Here is a 22,739-nt window from a genome sequence, read left to right on the forward strand (position 1 = left end):
TCCCGTCTTATAGTTGATATAAGCTCCATACGGCGTGGAATCTTAGAGCTGCAGCCCAAGTTTAAGTGGCTCAAGGATGGAGAACTGTGTGTGTGTGTGTGTGTGTGTTGATTAATATTTCTTTTCCACTGAAGTGCCAAGAACATGGACTAATCTAGATTTCTATTAATCTTATGTCAGCAACAATGACAGTTTAACTGGGAGAGGCTGATAAACATTAGTCTGTGAGGATGGGAGTGGGCCGTAACATAAACACACTTCTCAGAAGGGCTGAGAAAGAAAGCAGGGATGCCCAGACTGGCGCACTCCTGGTGTGTGTGTGGGGTTTTGCACGTGGTGGTGGCGGGTGCCTCTCACGTGTGTGTGTGTGTGTGCCTGTGTTTGGAAGCTCACGCAGTGCCCCGGATGCCGCCGACGTTCACAGTGCTGTGTCCTGCCTTAGCCAACTTCTCGGGATGTTCCAGGGCTGCAGCTGGTCCCTTCCTGTCCTGATTGACAGGGCACACTTCATAAAGCTTGCAACCAACTTCCTGCAAGCCAGTCAGGAGCCTTGATAAGAAAGTGGAATTCAGGGCAATTAAGTGCGGGCTGAGCCCCGAGACTGCGTTTTCTGAGGGCGGTTGTGCGCCAGCTGCTTTCAGTGCCATTCTGTTCATTCAAGGGTGACTTTTACAAAGTAGCCTTCTTCTGGGCGCTGCCTTCAAAACAGAGCCTCAGCTGGGCTGTGTGTGAATCACTCATCCTATTTATAAGCTTCAAGTGGAAATCGGTTTGGGGAAGGGCAGAAGTCCGCAGAGGCTCAGCGTGGCAGGCTGGCTTAGACTGGGTGAGATTTGCAGATTACCCAGGGGCAGCGCTGGGCAGTGGTTTGAACCTTTAGAGACACTCGGTTTACTTTGTTGCTTGCTAGGTAGCTCTCCTGAGACGAATAACCTAATTTTCCTAAACCTCAGTTTTCTCATCTGTTAAGTGGGTCTTTAAAAAATTATGATAGACTATCCATAACATAAAATTTACCATTTTAACCACTTTTAAATGTACCATGTCGGGCTTCCCTGGTGGTGCAGTGGTTGAGAATCCGCCTGCCGATGCAGCGGACACGGGTTCATGCCCCGGTCTGGGAAGATCCCACATGCCGCAGAGCGGCTGGGCCCGTGAGCCATGGCTGCTGAGCCTGCGCTTCCGGAGACTGTGGTCTGCAACGGGAGAGGCCACAACAGTGAGAGGCCCACGTACCGCAAAAACAAAAAACAAAAAACAAAAAGCAAATAAATGTACCATGTCAGTGGCATGAAATACATTCACATGGTTGTGTAAATGGGATTTTAGATAGGATTAGATTAGAGAGTGTAAGGTGCTTAGAACCACGCCTGATAATTGGAGGTTGTTCTGTAAGTGGTAACTAAGTTTACTATTATTATTTTGTATTATCTACTAATTGTCTTGTGCTTTTCAAAATATAATGCCTATTCTGGTGACAGGTGTTTCTTGGGTGAGGGCAGGTGCTAAGCAGTGGATGTTACAGAGATGAGGGGCAGATGTGGAACCTGCCACCTGCCTCGGGGGACTCAGCCTAGTAGGCAAGGTGAATTTATATACATATAATATATATATTTGTATATACATATGTAAGTACATATGTAATATATATTATATGAATGTGATATATGTGATGATGTGTACATGTATAATATATACATTATACATATATATGTGATAATACGTATATACGTGTAACATATATACATTATATGTATATATGAATAGGTGCACACACACACAGAAGAGCGCTGCCATAAACGATAGTAAAACACTTCAAGAAGCCAAAGGAGAAGAGAGTGATTCCAAGGGGTGTGCGATACAAGAGAAGCAAGGTTAGGGAAAACATTTGTCTGGAACTTGTAGACAAAGTTTCAAGGCACTTTTTCGTTCACCTTGATTAATTTTTTTTTTTTTAATCGTTCTCACAATAATCCTGTGATCCAGAAGAGCATAGGGATCATGGGTTTCCATTTTCTGGTGGTAAACTGGGGCTCAGGGTAGCTAAGGGACCTGCTCCATGTCCCACAGATGGCTAGTGGCAGAGTTTGGGCTGCAGTGTGATGACTCAGAACCCGGTGCTGTGGGTCCATTTCATCTAGGGTCCCAAGGTGGGCAGAACACAGTTCTGATTGGTGCGTAGGTCTATAAAAGGTGGTGATGTCCAGTGCACAGGTAGGTATGTACACCACTGTGGAGGAAGGCAGTGAGATTTTAGGTAGGCCACAGACGGACGGGTCTCAGATTAATAGTTACACACTGTAGTGTTCATCAGAAACATCGAGCATGTGATTCTGTGGGTATTTCTCAGGACAAGTCTACACTGACGTGAAAATAGAGTCCTTGCAAGGAGCGATCTTAAGTAACAGAGCATGCAGTGGGTGCCAGGGACTGCAGTCGGGAATCACTGGCCCAGTTGTGCCAACTGGTCCTTTCATGAAAGCTCAGGGCTGCAGAGAAAAGGGTGACCCAGCTGCTTGTAAATTTTGGAAATTAATCCTCTGTCAGTTGCTTCATTCGCAGATATGTTTTCCCATTCTGAGGGTTGTCTTTTGGTCTTGTTTATGGTTTCCTTTGCTGTGCAAAAGCTATGGAGAACAGTATGGAGGTTCCTTAAAAAACTACAAATAGAACTACCATATGACCCAGCAATCCCACTACTGGGCATATATCCTGAGAAAACCAAAATTCAAAAAGAGTCATGTACCAAAATGTTCATTGCAGCTCTATTTACAATAGCCCGGAGATGGAAACAACCTAAGTGCCTATCATCGGATGAATGGATAAAGAAGATGTGGCACATATATACAATGGAATATTACTCAGCCATAAAAAGAAACGAAATTGAGCTATTTGTAATGAGGTAGATAGACCTAGAGTCTGTCATACAGAGTGAAGTAAGTCAGAAAGAGAAAGACAAATACCGTATGCTAACACATATATATGGAGTTTAAGAAAAAAAAAAATGTCATGAAGAGCCTAGGGGTAAGACAGGAATAAAGACACAGACCTACTGGAGAACGGACTTGAGGATATGGGGAGGGGGAAGGGTGAGCTGTGACAAAGCGAGAGAGAGGCATGGACATATATACTCTACCAAACGTAAGGTAGATAGCTAGTGGGAAGCAGCCGCATAGCACAGGGAGATCAGCTCGGTGCTTTGTGACCGCCTGGAGGGGTGGGATAGGGAGGGTGGGAGGGAGAGAGACGCAAGAGGGAAGAGATACGGGAACATATGTATATGTATAACTGATTCACTTTGTTATAAAGCAGAAACTAACACACCATTGTAAAGCAATTATACCCCAATAAAGATGTTAAAAAAAAAAATAATGAAGTTAAAAAAAGAAAGAAAGAAAGAAAGAAAAGGGTGACCCAGCTGGCAGAGCCACGCAGGGACGCCTCGGCTGCTTTGGTCCGTGTGGTGTGAGCTGAGCTGATGCAGACGCTGACTGTAACGCTAACAGGCTCCCTGGGTCTTGCTCCTCTTTGTAGATTGCCGACTTTGGGCTTTCCAACCTGTACCAGAAGGACAAGTTCTTGCAAACGTTCTGTGGGAGCCCACTCTATGCCTCTCCCGAAATTGTCAACGGGAGGCCTTACCGAGGGCCGGAGGTGAGCAGCTTGCCTGGTGTGTATGGTGGGGGGCTGGAGGGGAGAAAAGAACTGAACGTAGGAATACTTTAAAAAACCAAACAAACATAAAAACAAGCAAACAAAGAACCATTTCCTTATATGATTATAAAAGCCATAATATACACACCTGGGAGAAAAATCCAGAGCAGCCTAAAAGAGAAAATAAAGTTGCCTGCAATCTCCCCACAAGAGATAACCACGTAATATTTATGTGACTTCTTCTTAGGCTTTTTTTTCCAGTGTAGATCTTGTATTTCAAACAATTGAGGTCACTATTATATGTGTACATCTCGCCTTGTATTACTAACTTAAAATTGTGACTTTTCTGAATTTGCTATTACTAAAAACATGGTTTTTAACGATGACGTGATGTTTTATTGTATGAATACATTGTAATTTATTTATTCACTTCCCTAGTGTTAGACAGCTTGTTTTCAGTTGTTCCCTATGGTAGTAAGACAAGCAAGACAGAAAGCAAACAGCCTCACTCTGCAGCGAACCTTTTTGCGTGTATCTTTGACAACATGTATTTCTGATCAAGGAAATACATTTTAATTGCATCTTCTGATTCATGAGAAGTACATTTCTCTGTGTGCCTAAAGCTTTCAGGGCCACTGTAAGACACAGGTATGTGAAAATATCGTTTTGAAAATGGGTGAGTTGTGACTGATTATTCATGTTTAAAGAGATAGTTCTATTTATAGAGAGATTCATCCACTCAGGATACTTTAAGTAGCAGCCATTCAGTGGGTTGAAATGTTTCCTTCCAAGTATTTATCTGTTTGAGAGTGTTCGGGGCAGGGCTAGAGGGTAAAGAGATGGATGCCAAGAGCCTCCGTCACTTGCAGTAAGGAGAAAGTCTTTCCAAAACAAGAATGTAAGGGAGGAGCCTAAGGTCCAATTTACAACATTGCAGAAACTTGACACTGTAAACTTATCACAGATAATGAATGCTGCTTTGATCCTCGATGATCCGTTTCTGAGGTTACAAGCTGGCAGCCTGTGATCTGGCCAGCAAGAGTGCTTTATTTGGCCATCTTTCTAAAAAAAAAATTGAACATTTAATAAATGGGAGATTTCACATAAAAGTCTGTTTTCTGACTTCTCTTGAAAAAACAAAGGATCTAGCAGTGCTGGGCCTATATTACTATGTGACAGCAACTAGCCAGAGGAGGCTGCCTGTGTAAGATGGGTGAATGCCCTCTACAGTTTGTCTTCAAACCAACACTCCACATGGTACCCCACCGTCTCTCTTTCTTTGTTCATGTTTGTTGTCTGCCTGGCTCTTGTAAGCATTTGAGTTTGCAACCCCTGATCCATTTGAAGAAGGTGCAGGATTCCTGGATTAGGAGTCAAGAACCCTATGTTCCAGTCTTACCTCCATCACTGGGATGGGGAGGGGCCTCTGGAGAAACCATTTAACTTCCTTGGACCTCAGTATTCTCATCTGCCAAATAGGGCTGAAAATAATCCGGGGCCCTACCTGTTTCACAAGATTATAGTGAGGATCAAAGAATATCATCTATTCAAGAAAGTTCTTCTATGGGTTGGGACTGTTGGTCTCAGTTTGCAACGAAAAAGTCAGGCTCTGAAACAGGCCCCAGGTGCACTGCCTATCAGGTGTCAGGCTGTGGTGGGAACCTGTCTGCCAGGTGCTAAATTCCATTCCTGGGGTCGTTGAGGGTGGCTGCTCATGGTCTGTGATGCTAATGGTTTGGAAGGGAATCTACTTCCCAGCTCCTATATGTCTTGTCTCTCTGCTCCAGGTGGACAGCTGGGCCCTGGGCGTGTTGCTTTACACTCTCGTTTATGGAACAATGCCCTTCGATGGTTTCGATCACAAAAACCTCATTCGGCAGATCAGCAGTGGAGAGTACCGGGAGCCCACGCAGCCCTCAGGTGTGTGCCCACGGAGGGTCAGCAGCTAAGCCGGGCGAGGCCAGCTCACACTTTCTGCTTTTGTGTCCATGTCTGTAAGGAGACTCCTGCTTTTTCCTCTTTCTTCCCCCCAGATCTTTGCCTTCTGGCAGAGCTGGCTTATTAGGCCACTTTCCCCAAACCTTCCCGCTGTGATATTTCCAGAACAGTTGTTCTACTCTGCAGGCTAGGCGTCCTGTTTGCTTGCTGTGTGAACTTGGGCAAGGCCCTTACCCTGTTTAGATTCTGTTTCTCCACTATAAATTCACATTTTGGAAAAGGTATTACGTGAAGTCCCTTCCAGTCCACGTAGACATGAAACCCGCTCAGTAGACTCTAAGGGTGGCAGCTGCTCTTCTGTACACCTTGCCCTGGCCGGGGGGTATGGCACATGGGTGCTGTTTCATGACCTGTTGCCACAGAACAAGTCTATCCCATCCCGCTCCCACACCCAAACAAACTCAGCAGTTTAAACAACATCTATTAGCCGTTATCTCTTGATTCCCTGGATTGGTTAGAGCTTTTCTGGCCGGCCTTGGGTTTCTCCTACAGTTGCAATCAGACGGTAGCTGGAGTTGGGGCCGATTGTGGGGACACCTCGGGGCCCCTCTGTGTGGGCTCTCTCCCCATGAGCTGCCTCCCCAGGCCTCTCTCTCTAGGAAGGAGCGTGGACTTCTTACATAGCAGCTCAGGGCTCGAAGATGGAGGAAGAAGCAGCTGCCAGGCCTTCTTAACGTCTGCTTGGAAGCCAGATGATGTCACTTCTGCCACGTTCTATTGGTCGAAGCGCCCAAGGCCATAAGCTCCATCTCTTGATGGGAGAGCATTGTTTGAGTGCAGAAGGGGTGTGTACAGGTGGCCGTATTTGGAATGTGGTTAACAGACACTTCGTATATTGCAGTACGCGCATCCTACGTGTGTATATACACACACACACGGTTGATTCTCATTATTTGCCGCAGTTGTGTCCTATAACATTGCTGTGAACGCTGAGTTTGTGAATACTGAAGCACTACTCATAGGGAAATACAGGGCTCGACTCCTGGGAGCCTCTGGTCACAACGTTTTTGTCAACTGATCAATCCATATCCTCGTTTTATGTATATTTCTGTTTACAGACGCCTCATTTAAAATATATTGTTGATTTATGAACATCGAACTTACGGCCAACAGCACTTTAACTCATGCCTGAATGAGGCTTATCTGGCTCATATGTTTTCTCCGTAAGGTACATCACTGCCTTCTTGGCCTTAGAATCCCCAGATAGCACTTCAGCACCACGCTTGGGGGCCATTTTAAACAGTGAAATCACCAATAAAAAGTGCAAATATGTGAAAAGCATGAACTAAACGGACTGTGAAACTTGCTTACGGCATGAGAGCAGAAACAAGAAGGCAGTGCCTTGTCACCTGGTTCTGCTTCAGCTGGGAACACACATGCGCATTGTGTGGGGGGGGGGGGTAATTCACATTTTTTGCCAGTTCGTGGAAAGCACCTTGAGTATTGATTTGGGGGTTCCAAATACATTTTAATGAGTAGGCGAATTTACAAATACAGAATCTGTGAATAATGAGCACTGAGTATTTTATATGTATAAACAGGTATAGATAATGCAGATATCTATGTCTGTACATTTTTTCAATAAGCTAACCCGAGTATTTTTGTTTGTTTTTAGAAAATTCTGGGTGAAATCTATGGCAGCCGTTTTGCCTGACCAGCTAACTTGTGTCAGCACAGTTTCTGGTACACTACAGGGGTTCAGAAAACGTTTATTGACCGAATGAATGAACTTCCTGTTAACTCTTCAGGGCTGCGGCTCACCCCTGGCTCCATTGCCAGGTCCTGGCCAGTTACTCATTAGCTACATAAGTAGCTGAGGGGAGGTGGCGCCTTCCCAGGATATAATTCAACCCCCATTTGGGGAGCACGGTTTGATCTTAAAAGGCGATTTATAAGCTGTGAGAGTCTGTTGGTTCCTGTGGCCTCCTCAACATCCCTTTGGGGCTTTCCCCTAATTCTTTGGCAGCAGAAATTGACAAATGGAGTTTTTCAGACAGGCCGTAAACGGATAGCAGATAGAGATCAGCTCTCTGATCTGACAGCTTGGTAGGCTATGGCTTATGTCAGAGAGGGACAGGAGGTGAGCACTTGGGTGTGGGATTCAGAGCCCGGCCAAGGCCCGGGTCAGGCCAGCCTTGGGGACGGCCCCCTCTCAAGGCCCAGGCGTGCCAGGTGTGAACACCTCTCCATCCTTCTCTGTCTCTCCCTCTCTGATGAGAAGCCTTTTCCTTGCCATCTCAGCCCTAAATTTCCTTTTTGTGCTGACACATTTTCCTGGTGACCTGAGCGCTGTGTGTTTATATAAACCTAACTTTGGAGGACTAAAAGCCATGGTAATCTATACCTGTTTTCCCATTTAGTAAAACGATATCCACCAAAGGAATGGTGGGGCCCTGCTTGGGGTCAGGTCTGGATTCTTTCTTGGTTACCTGGCCTTCCCCATTTTATACAGATCTGAGTGGATGGAAGGTCAGCAGTTTGACATTCCGTCAGTAGCGTGGAGAAACATGCCGGGCTCTGATAGCCCACTGGCCTGTGGCTCTGAGTCCTGATGACGCTTTCTGATGGACAGTCTGGAAGGCTACGGCTTCCTGCTCCATAGCGTGGCTTCACCAGGGCTCCATTTGGATCTTTCCTCAAATGAGTGTGTCTCCTTTGCACCCCCGGAGCGTCAGCTTTGGAAAGCCCAAAACTCCCGTAAAATGTATCGTTCCTTCTGCTTCTTGTCCCATAGATGCCCGAGGCCTCATTCGGTGGATGTTGATGGTGAACCCCGACCGCCGGGCCACCATCGAGGACATTGCCAACCACTGGTGGGTGAACTGGGGCTACAAGAGCAGCGTCTGTGACTGCGATGCCCTTCACAGCGCTGAGTCCCCACTCTTGGCCCGCATTATCGACTGGCACCACCGTTCCACAGGGCTACAGGCTGAGGCTGAAGCCAAAATTAAGGGCTTGGCGAAACCCGGGGCCCCCGAGGTCATGCTGGAGCGGCAGCGGTCGCTGAAGAAGTCCAAGAAAGAGAACGACTTTGCTCAGTCCGGCCAGGACTCGGTGCCTGAGAGCCCATCCAAGGTGAGTTCCAAGCGGCCCAAAGGGATCCTGAAGAAGCGGAGCAACAGCGAGCATCGCTCTCACAGCACCGGCTTCATCGAAGGCGTCGTCAGCCCTGCCTTACCCCCCGCTTTCAAGCTGGAGCAGGACTTGTGCCGGACTGCTGTGCCCCTGCCAAGCGCCCCCGAGGCGGAGGTGCCAGCTAAACTCAGCCCAAAACAGTCGGCCACGATGCCCAAGAAAGGCATCTTGAAAAAGACCCAGCAGAGAGAATCGGGTTACTACTCGTCCCCGGAACGCAGCGAGTCTTCGGAGCTGCTGGACAGTAACGATGGGCTGGGTGGCGGCATCCCCTCCCCGAGCCCCCCGGATCCGGCCAGGGTGACGTCCCACAGCCTCTCCTGCCACAGGAAGGGCATCTTGAAACACAGCAGCAAGTACTCAGAGAGCACCATGGACCAGGCCCTGGCCAGCCCCGAAATGCCCACACTGGAATCCTTGCTGGAGCCCGGCATCCCTGCCGAGGGCCTCTCCCGGAGCTACAGCCGGCCTTCCAGCGTCATCAGCGACGACAGCGTCCTGTCCAGCGACTCCTTCGACTTGCTCGACTTGCAGGAGAATCGCCCTGCCCGCCAGCGCATCCGCAGCTGCGTCTCTGCCGAAAACTTCCTCCAGATCCAGGACTTTGAGGGGCTCCAGAACCGGCCCCGGCCCCAGTACCTGAAGCGGTACCGGAACCGGCTGGGAGACAGCAGCTTCTCCCTCCTCACGGACATGGACGATGTGACTCAGGTCTACAAGAAAGCGCTGGAGATCTGTAACAAACTCAACTAGCTCCCCAGGGTGCAAGGGTGGGTCGGGGTGGGTACAAGGGAGGAGTGGGAGTGGTGACTGGGCTATGGACAGAGCTGGTTACCTCTTTGCTGGCCATGACAACAGACTGAAAAAGGATCGGTGCTGTCTTGCTTTGGCCAAATTTGCAGCCTTGAGCCAGTGCCTATGAGGGAGAAGTGGGCTCTTGGCCAGTCCTGCCAACTGCCAGTCAGAAGTGGGATCCTCATTGGCATTTGCTTTATGGCACCTCCGAGAGTCCAGGGGAGGTGGTGTTGGCCAGCACTTAGGGGGTGGGGAGGGAGCATATGGGAGAGGAAACGTTTCCCTAGAAGTCGTCCACGTGCTTCTGGAGGAGGGCAAGACAGACTGGGGTGAACTCAGAGCTCGCTCCTTCTCTCCTCACGTTAGCAGGCTTGGTCTGCCTGCAGGGGGTGGGCACGTAGATTTTATCTGAGCTTGAATCGGTAATCGATGGATAGGGGCTGCTGGGTGTGCTGGTTTGAGTAGCCCAGACAGTGGGAAGGAGTGCTGTGATTGAATAGTATTGGCTGCCATGGGGATGGGAAGGGGTGCAGTAGCACTCATGCCGTGTAGTTGCCATCCTTGACCTGGCTAAGCCCTGGGAGTGCTAGTGTAGATCCCGTGGGATCTATGTTATCTCTTTCATGCCACTCGTGTGGCATTTGTTAATTTGCCACTCTACCTTGAATGGAAGACAAGGGCCTTGGTCAGAGAGAGAGTGCTCTGAACCCTGCTAAGGACTTAGAGTCAGCCCGTGGTGATTTTTTGGCTTTTTGTTGTCTGCCTCTTCTTTCCTGGTGTCTTCCTGGCTCTTCAGCACAACCTCCAAGGGTAGACAGGGAAAAAGAGGTGGTGTCAGAGGTCAAAACTACGGTGTATAACAGAGCTTGGAACCCTCTGTGATCTTTTGCAGATGAGTGGAAGTTGATCCACACCAGCAAGGGGACAACTTGTCAATTTCTTTAACATCTTAATATTAACTGGAATGCTGCCTTGTGGGTTCTGACCTGTGTGATTGTTTTGAATTGAATGTGATATCGTCCGTAGTTCCCAAAGGAGTAACTCGCTCAACCATTAACCTTGTTTACTCGTAGCAAACGGTTTCCCCATCCACTGAGCATGGAATCCTCAGAGGTAGGCGAGTTTGCTTCTAGGGAGTTTGTGTGTAGGTGGGGTATTTGGATGAGGAAAGGTAAGTCAGGCAGAAGGTGTTTCCCCGTACGAATCTAGGTATTCTGTGTCCTACCTGCCTGGAACTCCTAGGCTTTAGGGGGAGCATTCCAGCCACTCAGATGAATAAGGTGCTTAAAGAGCAGAGTGGGTTGGGAGGAAGCAGAGAGGAGAGGGAACACTTCCCTGGAAGTCCTACAGATGGTTCTGGAGGAGGCAGAAGAGAGGTGTGACAGGGCTTTTAGCTTGAAAAGTAACATAGCTAACATAGTGTAACTTCTAGACACCCGGATTACAGGTGATCAGATGTCACGCCCACAGTGGGGCATCTTCAGATACCGAGTTTGGAATTAATGGTCTTATTTGGGAGTTTGGGACAACTTCAGGTTCTACTGGCCCCAGCTAATTGAAACTCTTTGTTTCAGGATGGCTGACTTACAAAAGTCACCTAGACATTTAAGGAGAACTAGTCTTGGGGGTATTTTGGGGAAAACCAACAGATAATAGTTCATGGGGAGAAGAGAAGGAATTCACCTTCAGGTACTACGAACATTGATTAGAATGAAACTGCCCTTTTCCCTAAGGAGATGGCTCCATTTCTCCCCTTGTCACCAGCTCCGGGGTTTTGGCTTGTGCGTCCCTTCGGGTTGAGCTGAGTAGTGTAATATGGGAAGCTTTCCAGTTTCCCTTCATTCAATTCCACCTCCTTCCTGAACTCCAAGATAGGTTCAAAGGGAAGAAAATTCTGTAGCTAGCAAACTGTGTATGGGGCGTGTGGGTGCGCGGAGGGCATTCTGCAATCTCTAAAGCTCCCTCCTTGTCTCATTTTATGCAACCTTTTCTGGACAGCCTGCACTGCCACACTGCTGGTCCCTCATGCGTGGCAGCCAGCCTGGTTGGTAGCTGTCAGTATGACTTAGGTATAACACCTACCTACGGGTTGGTGTATTTTCCTCTTGCCCAGGTGATTGTGTCTGTTTGGTATTTTCCATCCTTACAATCTTCAAGTAAAAATGACACTATTAAGGAATGTCATTCTATCCCCACCCCCAAAACACATGTATGTTCTCTTTTGTCAGTAGAACCAGACAGTGGATTGTGGTAAAGACAGTCCTCCACTCAGAGGAAGAGACCCTGAGTTTAATCCTGGTGTGCTGGTGGCCTCAGGCACCTGCAGTATTTCCAGGGCTGAGTTTTCCCTTCAGTGAGGGCTGGAGGGGTAGATTAGCTGGTCTCTCAGGCCTTGCCTAGTTCTGACATTCTGCTAACATCCTCTGATTCTGGACGTGATGTTGACTCTGTCCTTTTAAGGAAAAACTTGGAATAGAGGGACAGGCCCTCAAAGCAGCTCCCTTGCTTCCTGATTAAGTCCTATCATCCCTTCCAGCCAATCCCAGCCAAGGAAATTATGCTTGATTCATTTCCATGGAATTACAAGTGAGAGACACTTTGATGACCTGGTGGACCAAGCAGGAGATTCAAGGTCAGCTCTCCTGGTCCTTTCCTTGCCTCTGTGGGCCTTTCAGTGTCTTAGTTTACACATCTGCCAAAGGAGTAGAATTATACTTCTTTTTACAGGTAAATTTCAAGGCATGATCAGTTTTCAGGAAGTGCTTCAAGACCCCAGGCAAAATGAAAATGCCAAGTACTCTCTGAATTTCCATCCCTGTTACAAGGTGCTGCTTCTGCAGATGACAAGGTGCATCTTTCAGGGTGAGACTCTGGTGAGTGTTGGCCACGCCTGCTGTCTTGAGTACAAATGTGAATGACTGACTGACTGCTTATTGCCAAACTGGAAATGTTCTGTAGGGATTTACTGGCATGGTATCATTCCTAGAAGAAAAAAAAGAAGAGAGAGAGAGAAACTTGACTGCACATTTTTTTAAATCCGTGTTGTGACTTTTATTTAATTTCTATTTTTTTTTGGTAATAAAAAGTTGACTTTTTTATTTGAATTTGTCTTTTTTTATTTATTGGTCTGAAAGGCATTTCAAAGGTATTATAATAATATATTGGTGTAATTTAAACGGTGCAACATGCTTTATGTCTCCAGTCAAAATTGGTTTTCATTCATTTGATTGGTTTGAGCCCAGGACAGCCTACAGGGGAAAAAAAAAAAGCTGGTTAACCACCCAAAGTGTTTGTATTTTCATTGGAAACTGATTTGTTTTTTGTTTCTGTTTTTATTTTTAAATTAAATAAATTGCCATGAACTGAACTGGGACGTTGCTTCTTTATTTGGTGGTTTTCCTCTTAGTTAAGAGAATGACAGAATGGGTATAAGTAACAGAAACCCACCTGTTAGCTTAAGCACAAAGGGGGAATTTCTTCGAAGTTCCCAGAAGAGGAAATGTAGCTGGCCGTGCAGTTGCAACCAGAAACTGGAAAAGTAGGACCCAGGCCCTCTTTTCTGCTCCTCCTTGCATGCCAGTTTCATTCTTCTCCTTCTGTAGCCTCACTTTCTCGTCCCTGGTTTTGTGACCCACCTTGGCTTACCCCATAGCTTCCAAATTTACATGTTCTCAGTTCTGGTTTCCAAAAAGTTGACCCTTTTCCCACAGTCTGGACTAGAGATGGCATCAGAGGTTAACCCGTAGCCACACTTGCTCCCCACATGTCAGTCTCCTCTGCCTGCCCGCTGCCTCAGCCTCCCTCTATCCCAAGGGCAGACAAAGCGATCATATGGTTGCTCTGAGTCCAAATCATTGGGCCATATTTCCTAATGGGGAAGGCCACTGCTCTGCCTATAATAAAATGCCGTCCTTAGTCCCATTTGCCATTGTTTTTTGTGCTAACAGACCCTCAGGAAGCTCTTGGAAAGAGGGATGGATAACAGGGTAAGATTGAGGAGTTCCTGGATCCCAGTCACGATATCAAATGACATCCAATCCTACCCCTAGTCTCTAATATTAGAGAGTCATGCTGTGCACTGAATATCAGTGTTAGGGATCCAAGCAAGAGAAGTCTGACTTTCCAACAAAAGTGCAACTTTCCAGTTTGGACATGATGATTGCTACTGAGTCAAATTTCTTCACCTCTTTGGGCCTCAGTGTTCTCATCTGACTCGTGGGTATATTAATTGCTACCTTTGCCAAACTCTAACAGGGCTTTGAAGAAGGAAGGAGAGAATTTCTGTGAAGTTAGCCTGAGAGTGAAACTCATTATGAATGGGAAACTATAGTCCTTTCTTTACAGGGCAGTATTCACTGACTTTTAAAATAGGACGTTTGAGACAATCTGCCTGGTCTGGAGACTCTTAATTCTTGCTTTGGTCTCTACTGCTGTTAGCAAATGGGCCTGTCAGTCGTGCAGGATAAGAGACTAAGGGGAAGTTCACCTATAAGTCAACCCCTTTGGCTAAATGCTGGAGAGGGTGTGGAGAAAAGGGAACCCTAGTACACTGTTGGTGGGAATGTAAATTGGTACAGCCACTATGGAGAACAGTATGGAGGTTCCTTAAAAAATTAAAAATAGAGATACCATATGATCTAGCAATCTCACTTCTGGGCATATATCTGGAAAAGGTGAAAACTCTAATTTGAAAAGATACATGCACCCCAATGTTCATAGCAGCACTAGTTACAATAGCCAAGACATGGAAGCAACCTAAGTGTCCATCAACAGATGAATGGATAAAGAAGATGTGACATATGTGTGTGTGTATATATATATACACACACACACACACACACACACACACACACACACAATGGAATACTACTTAGCCATAAAAAGAATGAAATATTGCCATTTACAGCAACATGGATGGACCTAGAGACGATCATATTGAGTGAAGTAACTCAGATAGAGAAATATTACATGATATCACTTTATGTGGAATCTAAAAAATGATACAAACAGAAACAGACTCACAGACATAGAAAACAGACTTATGGCTCCCAGAGGGGAAAAGAGAGGGAGGGAGGGATAAATTAGGAATATGGGATTAATAATACAAACTACTATACATAAAGTACATAAACAAAGGATTTACTGTAGAGCACAGGGAACTATGTTCAATATCTTATAATAACCTAGAATGGAAAAGAATCTGGAAAAATAAACGGAATCACTTTGCTGTATATCTGACACACAATACTGTTAATCAACTATACGTCAACAAAAAAGTAAAAAAATAAAAGTGAACCCCTTTAGAAAGACATAATTTGGCAGTCAGGTAGGAGGAATAGCGTATGCCTGTTCTAGAGGCTGGACCACATGTGACATGTAAGGGGTAGAGAGGAAATAGGGGTGGCTGGATTGGCGCAGCTGACATATTGTCAACTGATAGGTCAGTGAGGTTAATGGGAAGTGGTCACTTTGAGGAAAATCAAGAGAATTAAGTGGTATAAACCCAACTCAGACCGTGTTAAGTAATAAGACAAGTTTACTGCTTCTTGCAACTGAGGAGTCCGAGATGTATGTCTCAGGCACAGCTGGATCCAGGAGTTCAAGTGATGCCCTTGGCCTCTTTTTCACTCACTCTCGCTGGATGTGGGCTTTACTCTTAGGCAGGCTCTCTCTGTATGGCAGCAAGAGATCTCCCGGTAGTAACAGGGTTATGAGGTCTTCTTACTGTGTGATCCTAGAGTCAGAGAGAGATTCTTACTATCCTAGCATTTATGTGCCAAGAAAGGACTGTGATTGGCTTTTTTTGGGTCATTTGTCTCCCTCTGGCCCAGTCACAGAGTCCAGGTGGAGAGATGCTCCAATTGGCTAGCCTCGATCCTGTGCCTACCCTTGTGGTATACTTGAATGACAGCTCCCTCAGAATCACAGAGTTGGGGAGGGCACCTGTCCCACAAGAAGGGATGCAAGCTTGACAAAAAGTAACCCATGTTAGTTACAACTTTTGGACATTAATTTCCTCACCTATAAAGTAGCATTAAATGATTCCTAACTTTCAGAGTTATTGTGAAGATTAAATAAATCACTTAATACAGGACTTGACACATACAAGATTTTTAATTTATATACAAAAGATCAGGAAAGACGATAATATACTATAGAAAGGAGAGAGATTTGTTAGGAAGATTTTTAGCTGTAAAAATCAGGTGTAACATCAGCAAATTCAGCTGAAAATGGTTTAAACTCTACAGGGGCTTTATTAGCTCATATATTTGGAATTTTAGAGATCATGGTGGATTTCATGGTTACGTAGGTCTAGGGAGAGAAATGGATAATAAACAAGTAAACAAAATCCCTGAAAATTACAGATTGTGTAAGTGCTATAAAGGAAGTGGATGGGGTGCAGAGTCAAGAATTAAGGGAAGGGATACCTCTTGTATAAAGGGTAGTCAGGGAAGGCAAACCTGAAGAGGTGACCCTTGGGGAGAGGTCTGAAGATGAAGAATTAGCTATATGAAGAGTGAGCGTTCCAGGCAGAGGGAACAGTACATGCAAAGGCCTTGGTGTCTTCAAAACAGAGCTTTACAGGGTTAATATCTGGCCCATTTGTATATGACAACCATGGTCCAGGAAGTCTGGTGTTTTGCTAAACATCTGTGGCCACATTCTAACATGAACTGGCTGTGATCATTTATGATTTTGTGTATCCTTAATTACAAGTGGCTGCTTCCTTTGACAGGTGGTCCCCAGATGAGACACATGCAATTTTAAAAGGAGAATATGTTTTCACTGCAGAAATTCACTGCTAATTTACTGAAATTTATGGAGAGGATGTTTTTAATCCACAGAATCCTGTGACGTTTGGGGTATGGAAATGGAGCAGCAGTGATGCTCCGTAAAGACCAGAAAGTGGGGTGTAAGGTTTTCATGTCATAAAACCTGCCCCATGCTATTACAACTTTCTGGTTCCAGTAGGGAATTGTATAGAAAATTAGCAATCAACTTTGCTTGAAAACTATGACAATTATTTTCTTATTGATGAAAATTTACACTGCCCATCTCTACCTGACTGGGAATATCCACTGTATCTTCACCAGTAGTTTCCTCCATCCACTCCCTGAGCTAGTTTTCATTTCTGGATTAGTCTGGATGGGCTATGTTATGTGAAAGTAACAAACCCCGAAATGTCAGGGGCACAATATGGTAAACGCCTGTTTCTTACTCTCACCAAGTGCAATACAGTTTGGGCAGCTCTTCCTGTCATGCTGTCTCCATGCAGGCACTTCCGTCCTGCGGTTCTTTCATCCTGTGGTCCTGCCTTCTCGAGGTCCTTCATTTCCAGCTGTGCCAATGGGGGTGAGAGAAAGCACAAGTCAGGGCCTTTTAAGGAGCAGGGCTGTACGTGGCATCCATCATTTATGCTCAGATCCCACTGGCCAGAACTCAGTCACCTGACCCCAACCTAACTTCCTGCATAGTCTTCAAGTCTATCGTACTTAGAAAGTGAAAAGTAAAATGGAATCAGATGGACACATAACAATGCCTGTCACAGCTCCTCTCAGTTTACCATGGGTTGGCGGGTGGTGGTCCCAGCATAAACAGAAATCATTATTGTTAATATTTACCAAGTGCTGACTGAGCTGCAGGCAGTGTGCCTACCCTTTAATACATCTCCTCTTTTAATGTTCCTCGGGTTCCCTTATCTCCAAGATGGGGAAACAGTGTTGGAAACATGCAGTAACTTGCCCAGGTCATCCAATGGTTAAATGTGGAGCTGGATTCAAATACAGGGTGGGCTGACCGGATTCTGAGCCCAGGATTTTAATTGCTCTGTTGTGAGCCCGGGATGATCCTTCTTCAAGTCAGGCTCCTTGATCATATGCCCCCTCCTGTCACCATCCCTGTTCATGGAAGTGGCATTTTCCTGCAGGAGCTAAGCAGATAACATCAGGAATGAAGACACTGGCCCAAGTCTGTGCATTCTCCAAACAAACATGGACAGGAGAGCAACTGTCCCCCCGCACCCCATTGGTATCAGCTTCTAGAAGACCCAGTCTCAGCAGGTGGAGTTAACAGAGTTGATTCAAATTTCTTAATTACTCTAGAGTGAAATGGGTTGGAAGAGTGAGTCTTTCCCCATCCTGAGAACCTGCTGTGTCTTAGAACTCAGTAGATGGGACAGTAGGTCTTCTGTGGCTGGGTCCCTTCTGTCCAAAGCTGTGTATTCACATGTACCCCCCCAAGAGAGCTCTACAATTCTTTCCTGTGCTGGTGTGCCTCAGGGGACCCTGCTTCTAGAGAGCTGAGAGCACAAAGCAACTTCTTGGAGCTACATGAAAACACAGGATGTCAGGCTTGGCTGCATGGACCTGCCTGGGGTCAGGCACTGCAACAGCAGCTTCTATCACACTAAACACAGAGCATCGCCATGTCTTCAAGGCCTAGAGCAGGGCCAGTATACAAGCATGGCCCCAGATTGGGCTTCCAGAGGAACACCTTGCTGTTAGGTGAAACTGAGGGTGGGGAACAGTTCATTTCAGAGGTAGCCGGAGAAAAAGAGCTCCCCAAAATAGCTATCCTTAGAAAGTTCTGCAAATTGGAACTTGTGAATCACTGAAGCTGAAAAACATCTGATTCAGCAGTGCCTAGGGTCTTGCAGAAGCTTCAGCCATCAGACTTTGGAGTCTACACAAAAGGATGTGTGTGCAAAGCAGAAAGTCCGATGCAGACCTCTGAACCAGGCCTGCTGGTTAGCTCCAAAGAGGACATGGTTGTGGGTTTAACCCCTGTGAAGTACAGATGGTCCGTGGTAGTGGGTGCTGCCTAGGCTGACTTCTCATAAACACCATTTTGGGCATAATGATGACGAACTAAGAGGCATGGAAAAATGCCTCCCCTTTGAGAGAAACAACTCATAATCACGTGGTAAGGTCTTTTGGGGATCCAGAATAGTGGTGGGTGGGAGGAGGCAGGCAATTAACATACAAATAAATAATATGACAGATGACGATAAGTCAATGGAAGAAATAAAGCAGGACAAGGAAATGGGGGTGGGATGAGGGGCAGTAGTTTTGGTAGAGTGGTCAACAGGGAGAACTTTATTGATTAGGTGACACTTACGCAGTAAGCCCTACAGCTCCGTATTGAAAAAGTCTTCAGCCAGAGGAAAGCAGCAAGTGCAAAGGCCTTGGGTAAGGAGTACACTTGAGGGGCTCAAGAAACAACAAAGACCCGGGTGTCTGGAGCAGAGGAAGCAGTAGGAAGAATGGCTAGAGATGATGTCAAAAAGGTAGCTGGGGCATCTTAAGCCACAGAACCCCACTGTGGAACATATGGAGATATTTTTTTTCTTGCAGTTTGCAAGGTATGGTCTGAGGGCTGCTAGAAATCCCCCAGACCTTCTGCAACTACATAGCTGCGTGAAGACAGATTTTCTTCTTATTTTTGTAAATTGATGGCTCTAGGGTTTACTGCATCCATCTTTAATCACAGTCTACCTTCCAATATTATGCCACTTGATATGTAACATTAAAACTTTCATTTCCCCCATTGTTCTTTATGCTACTGTTCTCACATGTTTTACTTTTACATGTTTTAAACCCCACAATACATTATTACTGTTTTTTTTTTAAACAGTGGGGCAAGGAGTATCCCACAGGAGTTTCTCCTTCATGGATAGAAGTAAAAGTTGAAGTTTAGTCATTTGCCCAATCACAGAAATAATTCATGGCTGAACTGGGTCTTAGCCTCAGATATGACAGACTTCAATGCCTGTTCCATTCACTGTTATGAAAATCGTGTTCTTCCTCACCACCCCCATCCTCTTTTTAAAAACACATTCCAGAAAGAAGGCGGGTAAAAATCCAATCAGTGAAAGGCACGTCAGTTATTCTGCTTACTGGTAATTCCAGTAAAAAGGATTAGTCAGGGAGTTTGCCATTGTAGTTGGCTACTGCTCAGAGGTGCCCTGCCAAAGTGAGCTTGCACTGATTTTTTCCTTGTGAGTGAAGAATCTATTGGGGCAGCTCTTCACTTATTTGTTCATTCGTTCATTCATTCTATCATTTATTCATCCATTCAAGATTATGGAACAGCTATCATGTTCCAGGCACTAGGCTCTTCTTCACGTTGGGGAGCAACAAGTAACTCCCAACAGGTTCTCTTTTGCTTTCTTCTTCCTCTCCTTGTTCACTCTCCCAAACCTTTAACACGATCATGTGGGAAAGGCCCAGATGGTGACATTTTCAGGATGTCTCCCAGGAGCCTGGTGAAGCTTCTAGTGGTTAGGAGAGAAGTTAGGGTCTCCTTCCCTATTAAACGTCAATACCCCTGGGAGGAATCACACATCAAGCCACTAAGCCTGAGCCAGTCATGAATGTTTTAGGAGAAACGTATTAAGTGCTGAGAATAAGAATGAAGAACAACATAGGCCTCTTGGGAAACGGGACAGGATGAGAAAGCAAGGGGGTTCTCACAGGAAAGGTGGCAAGGATACACTCTGAAATTTTACCTTAAGCCAAGCCACTTAAGTATGTGTCTCTTGCCTTCCTTGGTCTGGGTGTCATAATAATAACAAAGTGGGTAATGTTTTGTAGGTTATAGTTTCCCCCTATACGCAGTTTTTCCTTGAGGCTGCCTCTCAATAGTCCCTGGAGGTAAACATTAATACTGCTGAGGAAATGGAAGTTAGGGAAGGGCAGTCATGGGCTCAAAAGTCATCCAGCTGGTAAGTGCATGGCCTGAATCCGAGCTCAGGCCATCTAACTCCAGGGCCTCTGATCCTAAAACCTGCTCTGTATCTGCTCTGTCATCTGAGCATGCAAAGTTGCTTGCTATGACCGAATGATCTGTCTTCGTTACTTGTGCAATCAGTTGAGCATTTTTTATGTGCAACCCCTCCACGGAGCACCAAGTTCTGTGCCGAAGGTCATCTGGGCTCTTGCATGCCATCCAGATGTTTGTTGCCAATCTTGGGAATAATTTCTTCCCCTTTGTGACTGGTTGATTGGAATGGAAGTGAGAAGCAAGTCTGGCCAACGACTGCCCAGGAGACCAAGAAATGACAAACAGAACCATACAAAGATGTTCTCATCTTAAAGCTCTGCACTCCATTTGGGCAACTAAATTGGAAAGAGAGGACTTTTGAGGAAAGGCAGGAATTAAAGGATAGTCTATCACCAGGTTTGCTGCTGCTGGAAAACAAAATGCAATGTATTGGGCTGGCCAAAAAGTCCGTTTGGGTTTTTCTGTAACATCTTACGGAGAAACCCAAACGAACTTTTTGGCCAACCCAATATTTTCAGGGTGAGGTTGCAGAGCTGTTTCTAAGAGAGGCTTAAGCAGGCCTTAAATGAAGGCCTAGATGGGTTAATGAAATAAACGTATTTCCTGCTTCTCCGTGATTTATATTTCTAAGGCTGCACCACACAGTAATTCAATGAGGCTGAAATGGCAAGAATGTCTGGCAGATATTTTGGGAATATGATACTTGGTTCATTGCGGTGGTTCAATTTCAGTATCTGGATATGAGTGAGATACAAAGGGACATCAGAAACAAGGTTTTTTTCTTTTCTCTTTCAGCCTCTACTGCCTCAAACATAGCCCACGCCTTCTCAACTTTATTCCTGTCAATATAATAGGATATTTACTGAAGGCTTCCTGAAGCTTATGGTCTATTTGAGAATGATGAGGTATTCACTGCCTGCCAGACATGGTCCTGACAGTTAGGAAGTTTATGCTTCAGTTCGTGGTTTTTCCTTTCCCTCCTGGTGTAACAAGAGACGTTAGCTTTGTCCCCTAAGTAATACTGGGATTGCTCCTCTGCCGTTTTCCAGGGCCCCCAGAACTGTTTGAATCCTCTTCCTTCTGTGTGTGTATGTGGGCCAGTGAGGCAGGAGAGATAGCGAATTGTATTAATCTTAGGAGAAGATGTTTCTTTTCCATTCTAGTAGCTTTTTTTGACTGCAGACTCTGTGCTACTTACGGTTCCGAGGTGGAAATCTGCCCTTTTTATCACTTCTGCACCACTCTGGGGAGCAGTCCCGCCCAAAGCAATGCGACTCCAGGGGGGTGTCACCCAGCTGTCATTGCCCTCTACACTGCAGGGGTAAGCTCCTTACCCATTCTATCTAGTTGGAATTCCTGTTCTCCTGAGCCCAGGGAGTGGTCCTGGGTTTACTCCAAAACACAAACAAGGCCAATCAGTGCCATTTGGGTGATCAGGTGTGACTGTTGGGAGAGAGAGGTTTGTGTTCTTTTTCTTTTCTTTCTGGAATTATCATGAGAATGATGTAAACCTAGAGGTACTGATGGTGGCAGTTTTATAACCAAGTGATAAGAAAGATGGCCTGAGAACGAAGCCAAGTGAGAAAAAAGAAAAAGAGCTAAGAAAGTACATGAAATGTGCGCTGTCGCGTTGTTTGCGCTGCTGGGTTCAGCTGTTCCTAAAGCAAACATTAACCCAAGACTACAGTTATGAGAGTTAGTCCCTTTTTGGGGGGTGCTTAATTAGTTTGCTTTGGATTGCTGTCACTTGCAACCAAAGAATTCTTGACTGATAGAGTCTCTGAGCATAACCTGGGAGATAAAGCCAAAGGGAACTCTTAGTGGTACAATGGTGGTCAAGGCAAACTTGGCCTCTGCCCTCATGTTGTTCATGGTCCAAGGGGCTGTCATTTCAATGGCTATGTCAGTCAGAGTTCTTAGCTTCAAACATTAGAAACAAGTTCTGGTTCTTTTATGAAGAAATGGAAATTATTAAAGACTGTTTAGTAAACACAGAACCTTCAAGAGGGTCAGACATTGAGACTGCAAGTGCAGAAACAGTTCTGTTGTAGACTTCGTTAGGTGGAGACTCCCCCGCCAGCCCCAGTGGTCACAGACATTGTCCCTTGCCCTGCCAACGTCTGACAGGGTGATGCTGGGGACAGGCCATTAATGATACAATATTTGGCACAGATGCCACTGAAAATTGGAGGTACCTGCCACTGCCCTTCCTAGAATAGACTACACGTGGGGCCTGCCTGTGGGTCAAAGCTGGGCATGGGTTTATCTAATTGGTGGGGATTGGGTCACACGCCTGTACCCTAGGGGCAAGGGAAGTGACTATCTGGTTTCTACAGTAACCTCTACCTTGCACTAAGCCTCATAAGGTGGGGACT

At 45.8% G+C, this 22,739-nt stretch overlaps 1 protein-coding gene across 2 annotated transcripts in view; it reads left to right on the forward strand.

Moving 5' to 3' along the window:
• NUAK1 (NUAK family kinase 1) overlaps positions 1 to 12,949 on the forward strand; it is a 69,933-nt gene extending 56,984 nt beyond the window's left edge. The window contains exons 5-7 of one of the 2 annotated variants that reach the window (XM_032645583.1): positions 3,535 to 3,654; positions 5,442 to 5,574; positions 8,387 to 12,949. In XM_032645583.1, the coding sequence (XP_032501474.1) occupies positions 3,535 to 3,654; positions 5,442 to 5,574; positions 8,387 to 9,540 (1,407 nt within the window). In that variant the 3' untranslated portion in view covers positions 9,541 to 12,949. The remainder of the gene's footprint in view (positions 1 to 3,534; positions 3,655 to 5,441; positions 5,575 to 8,386) is intronic. The other variant, XM_032645584.1, reaches the window with a different exon arrangement.
• The last annotated feature ends 9,790 nt before the right edge of the window (positions 12,950 to 22,739 follow it).

This window comes from Phocoena sinus, chromosome 10 (genome assembly GCF_008692025.1).
Source record: "Phocoena sinus isolate mPhoSin1 chromosome 10, mPhoSin1.pri, whole genome shotgun sequence".
Lineage (NCBI taxonomy): Eukaryota > Metazoa > Chordata > Mammalia > Artiodactyla > Phocoenidae > Phocoena > Phocoena sinus.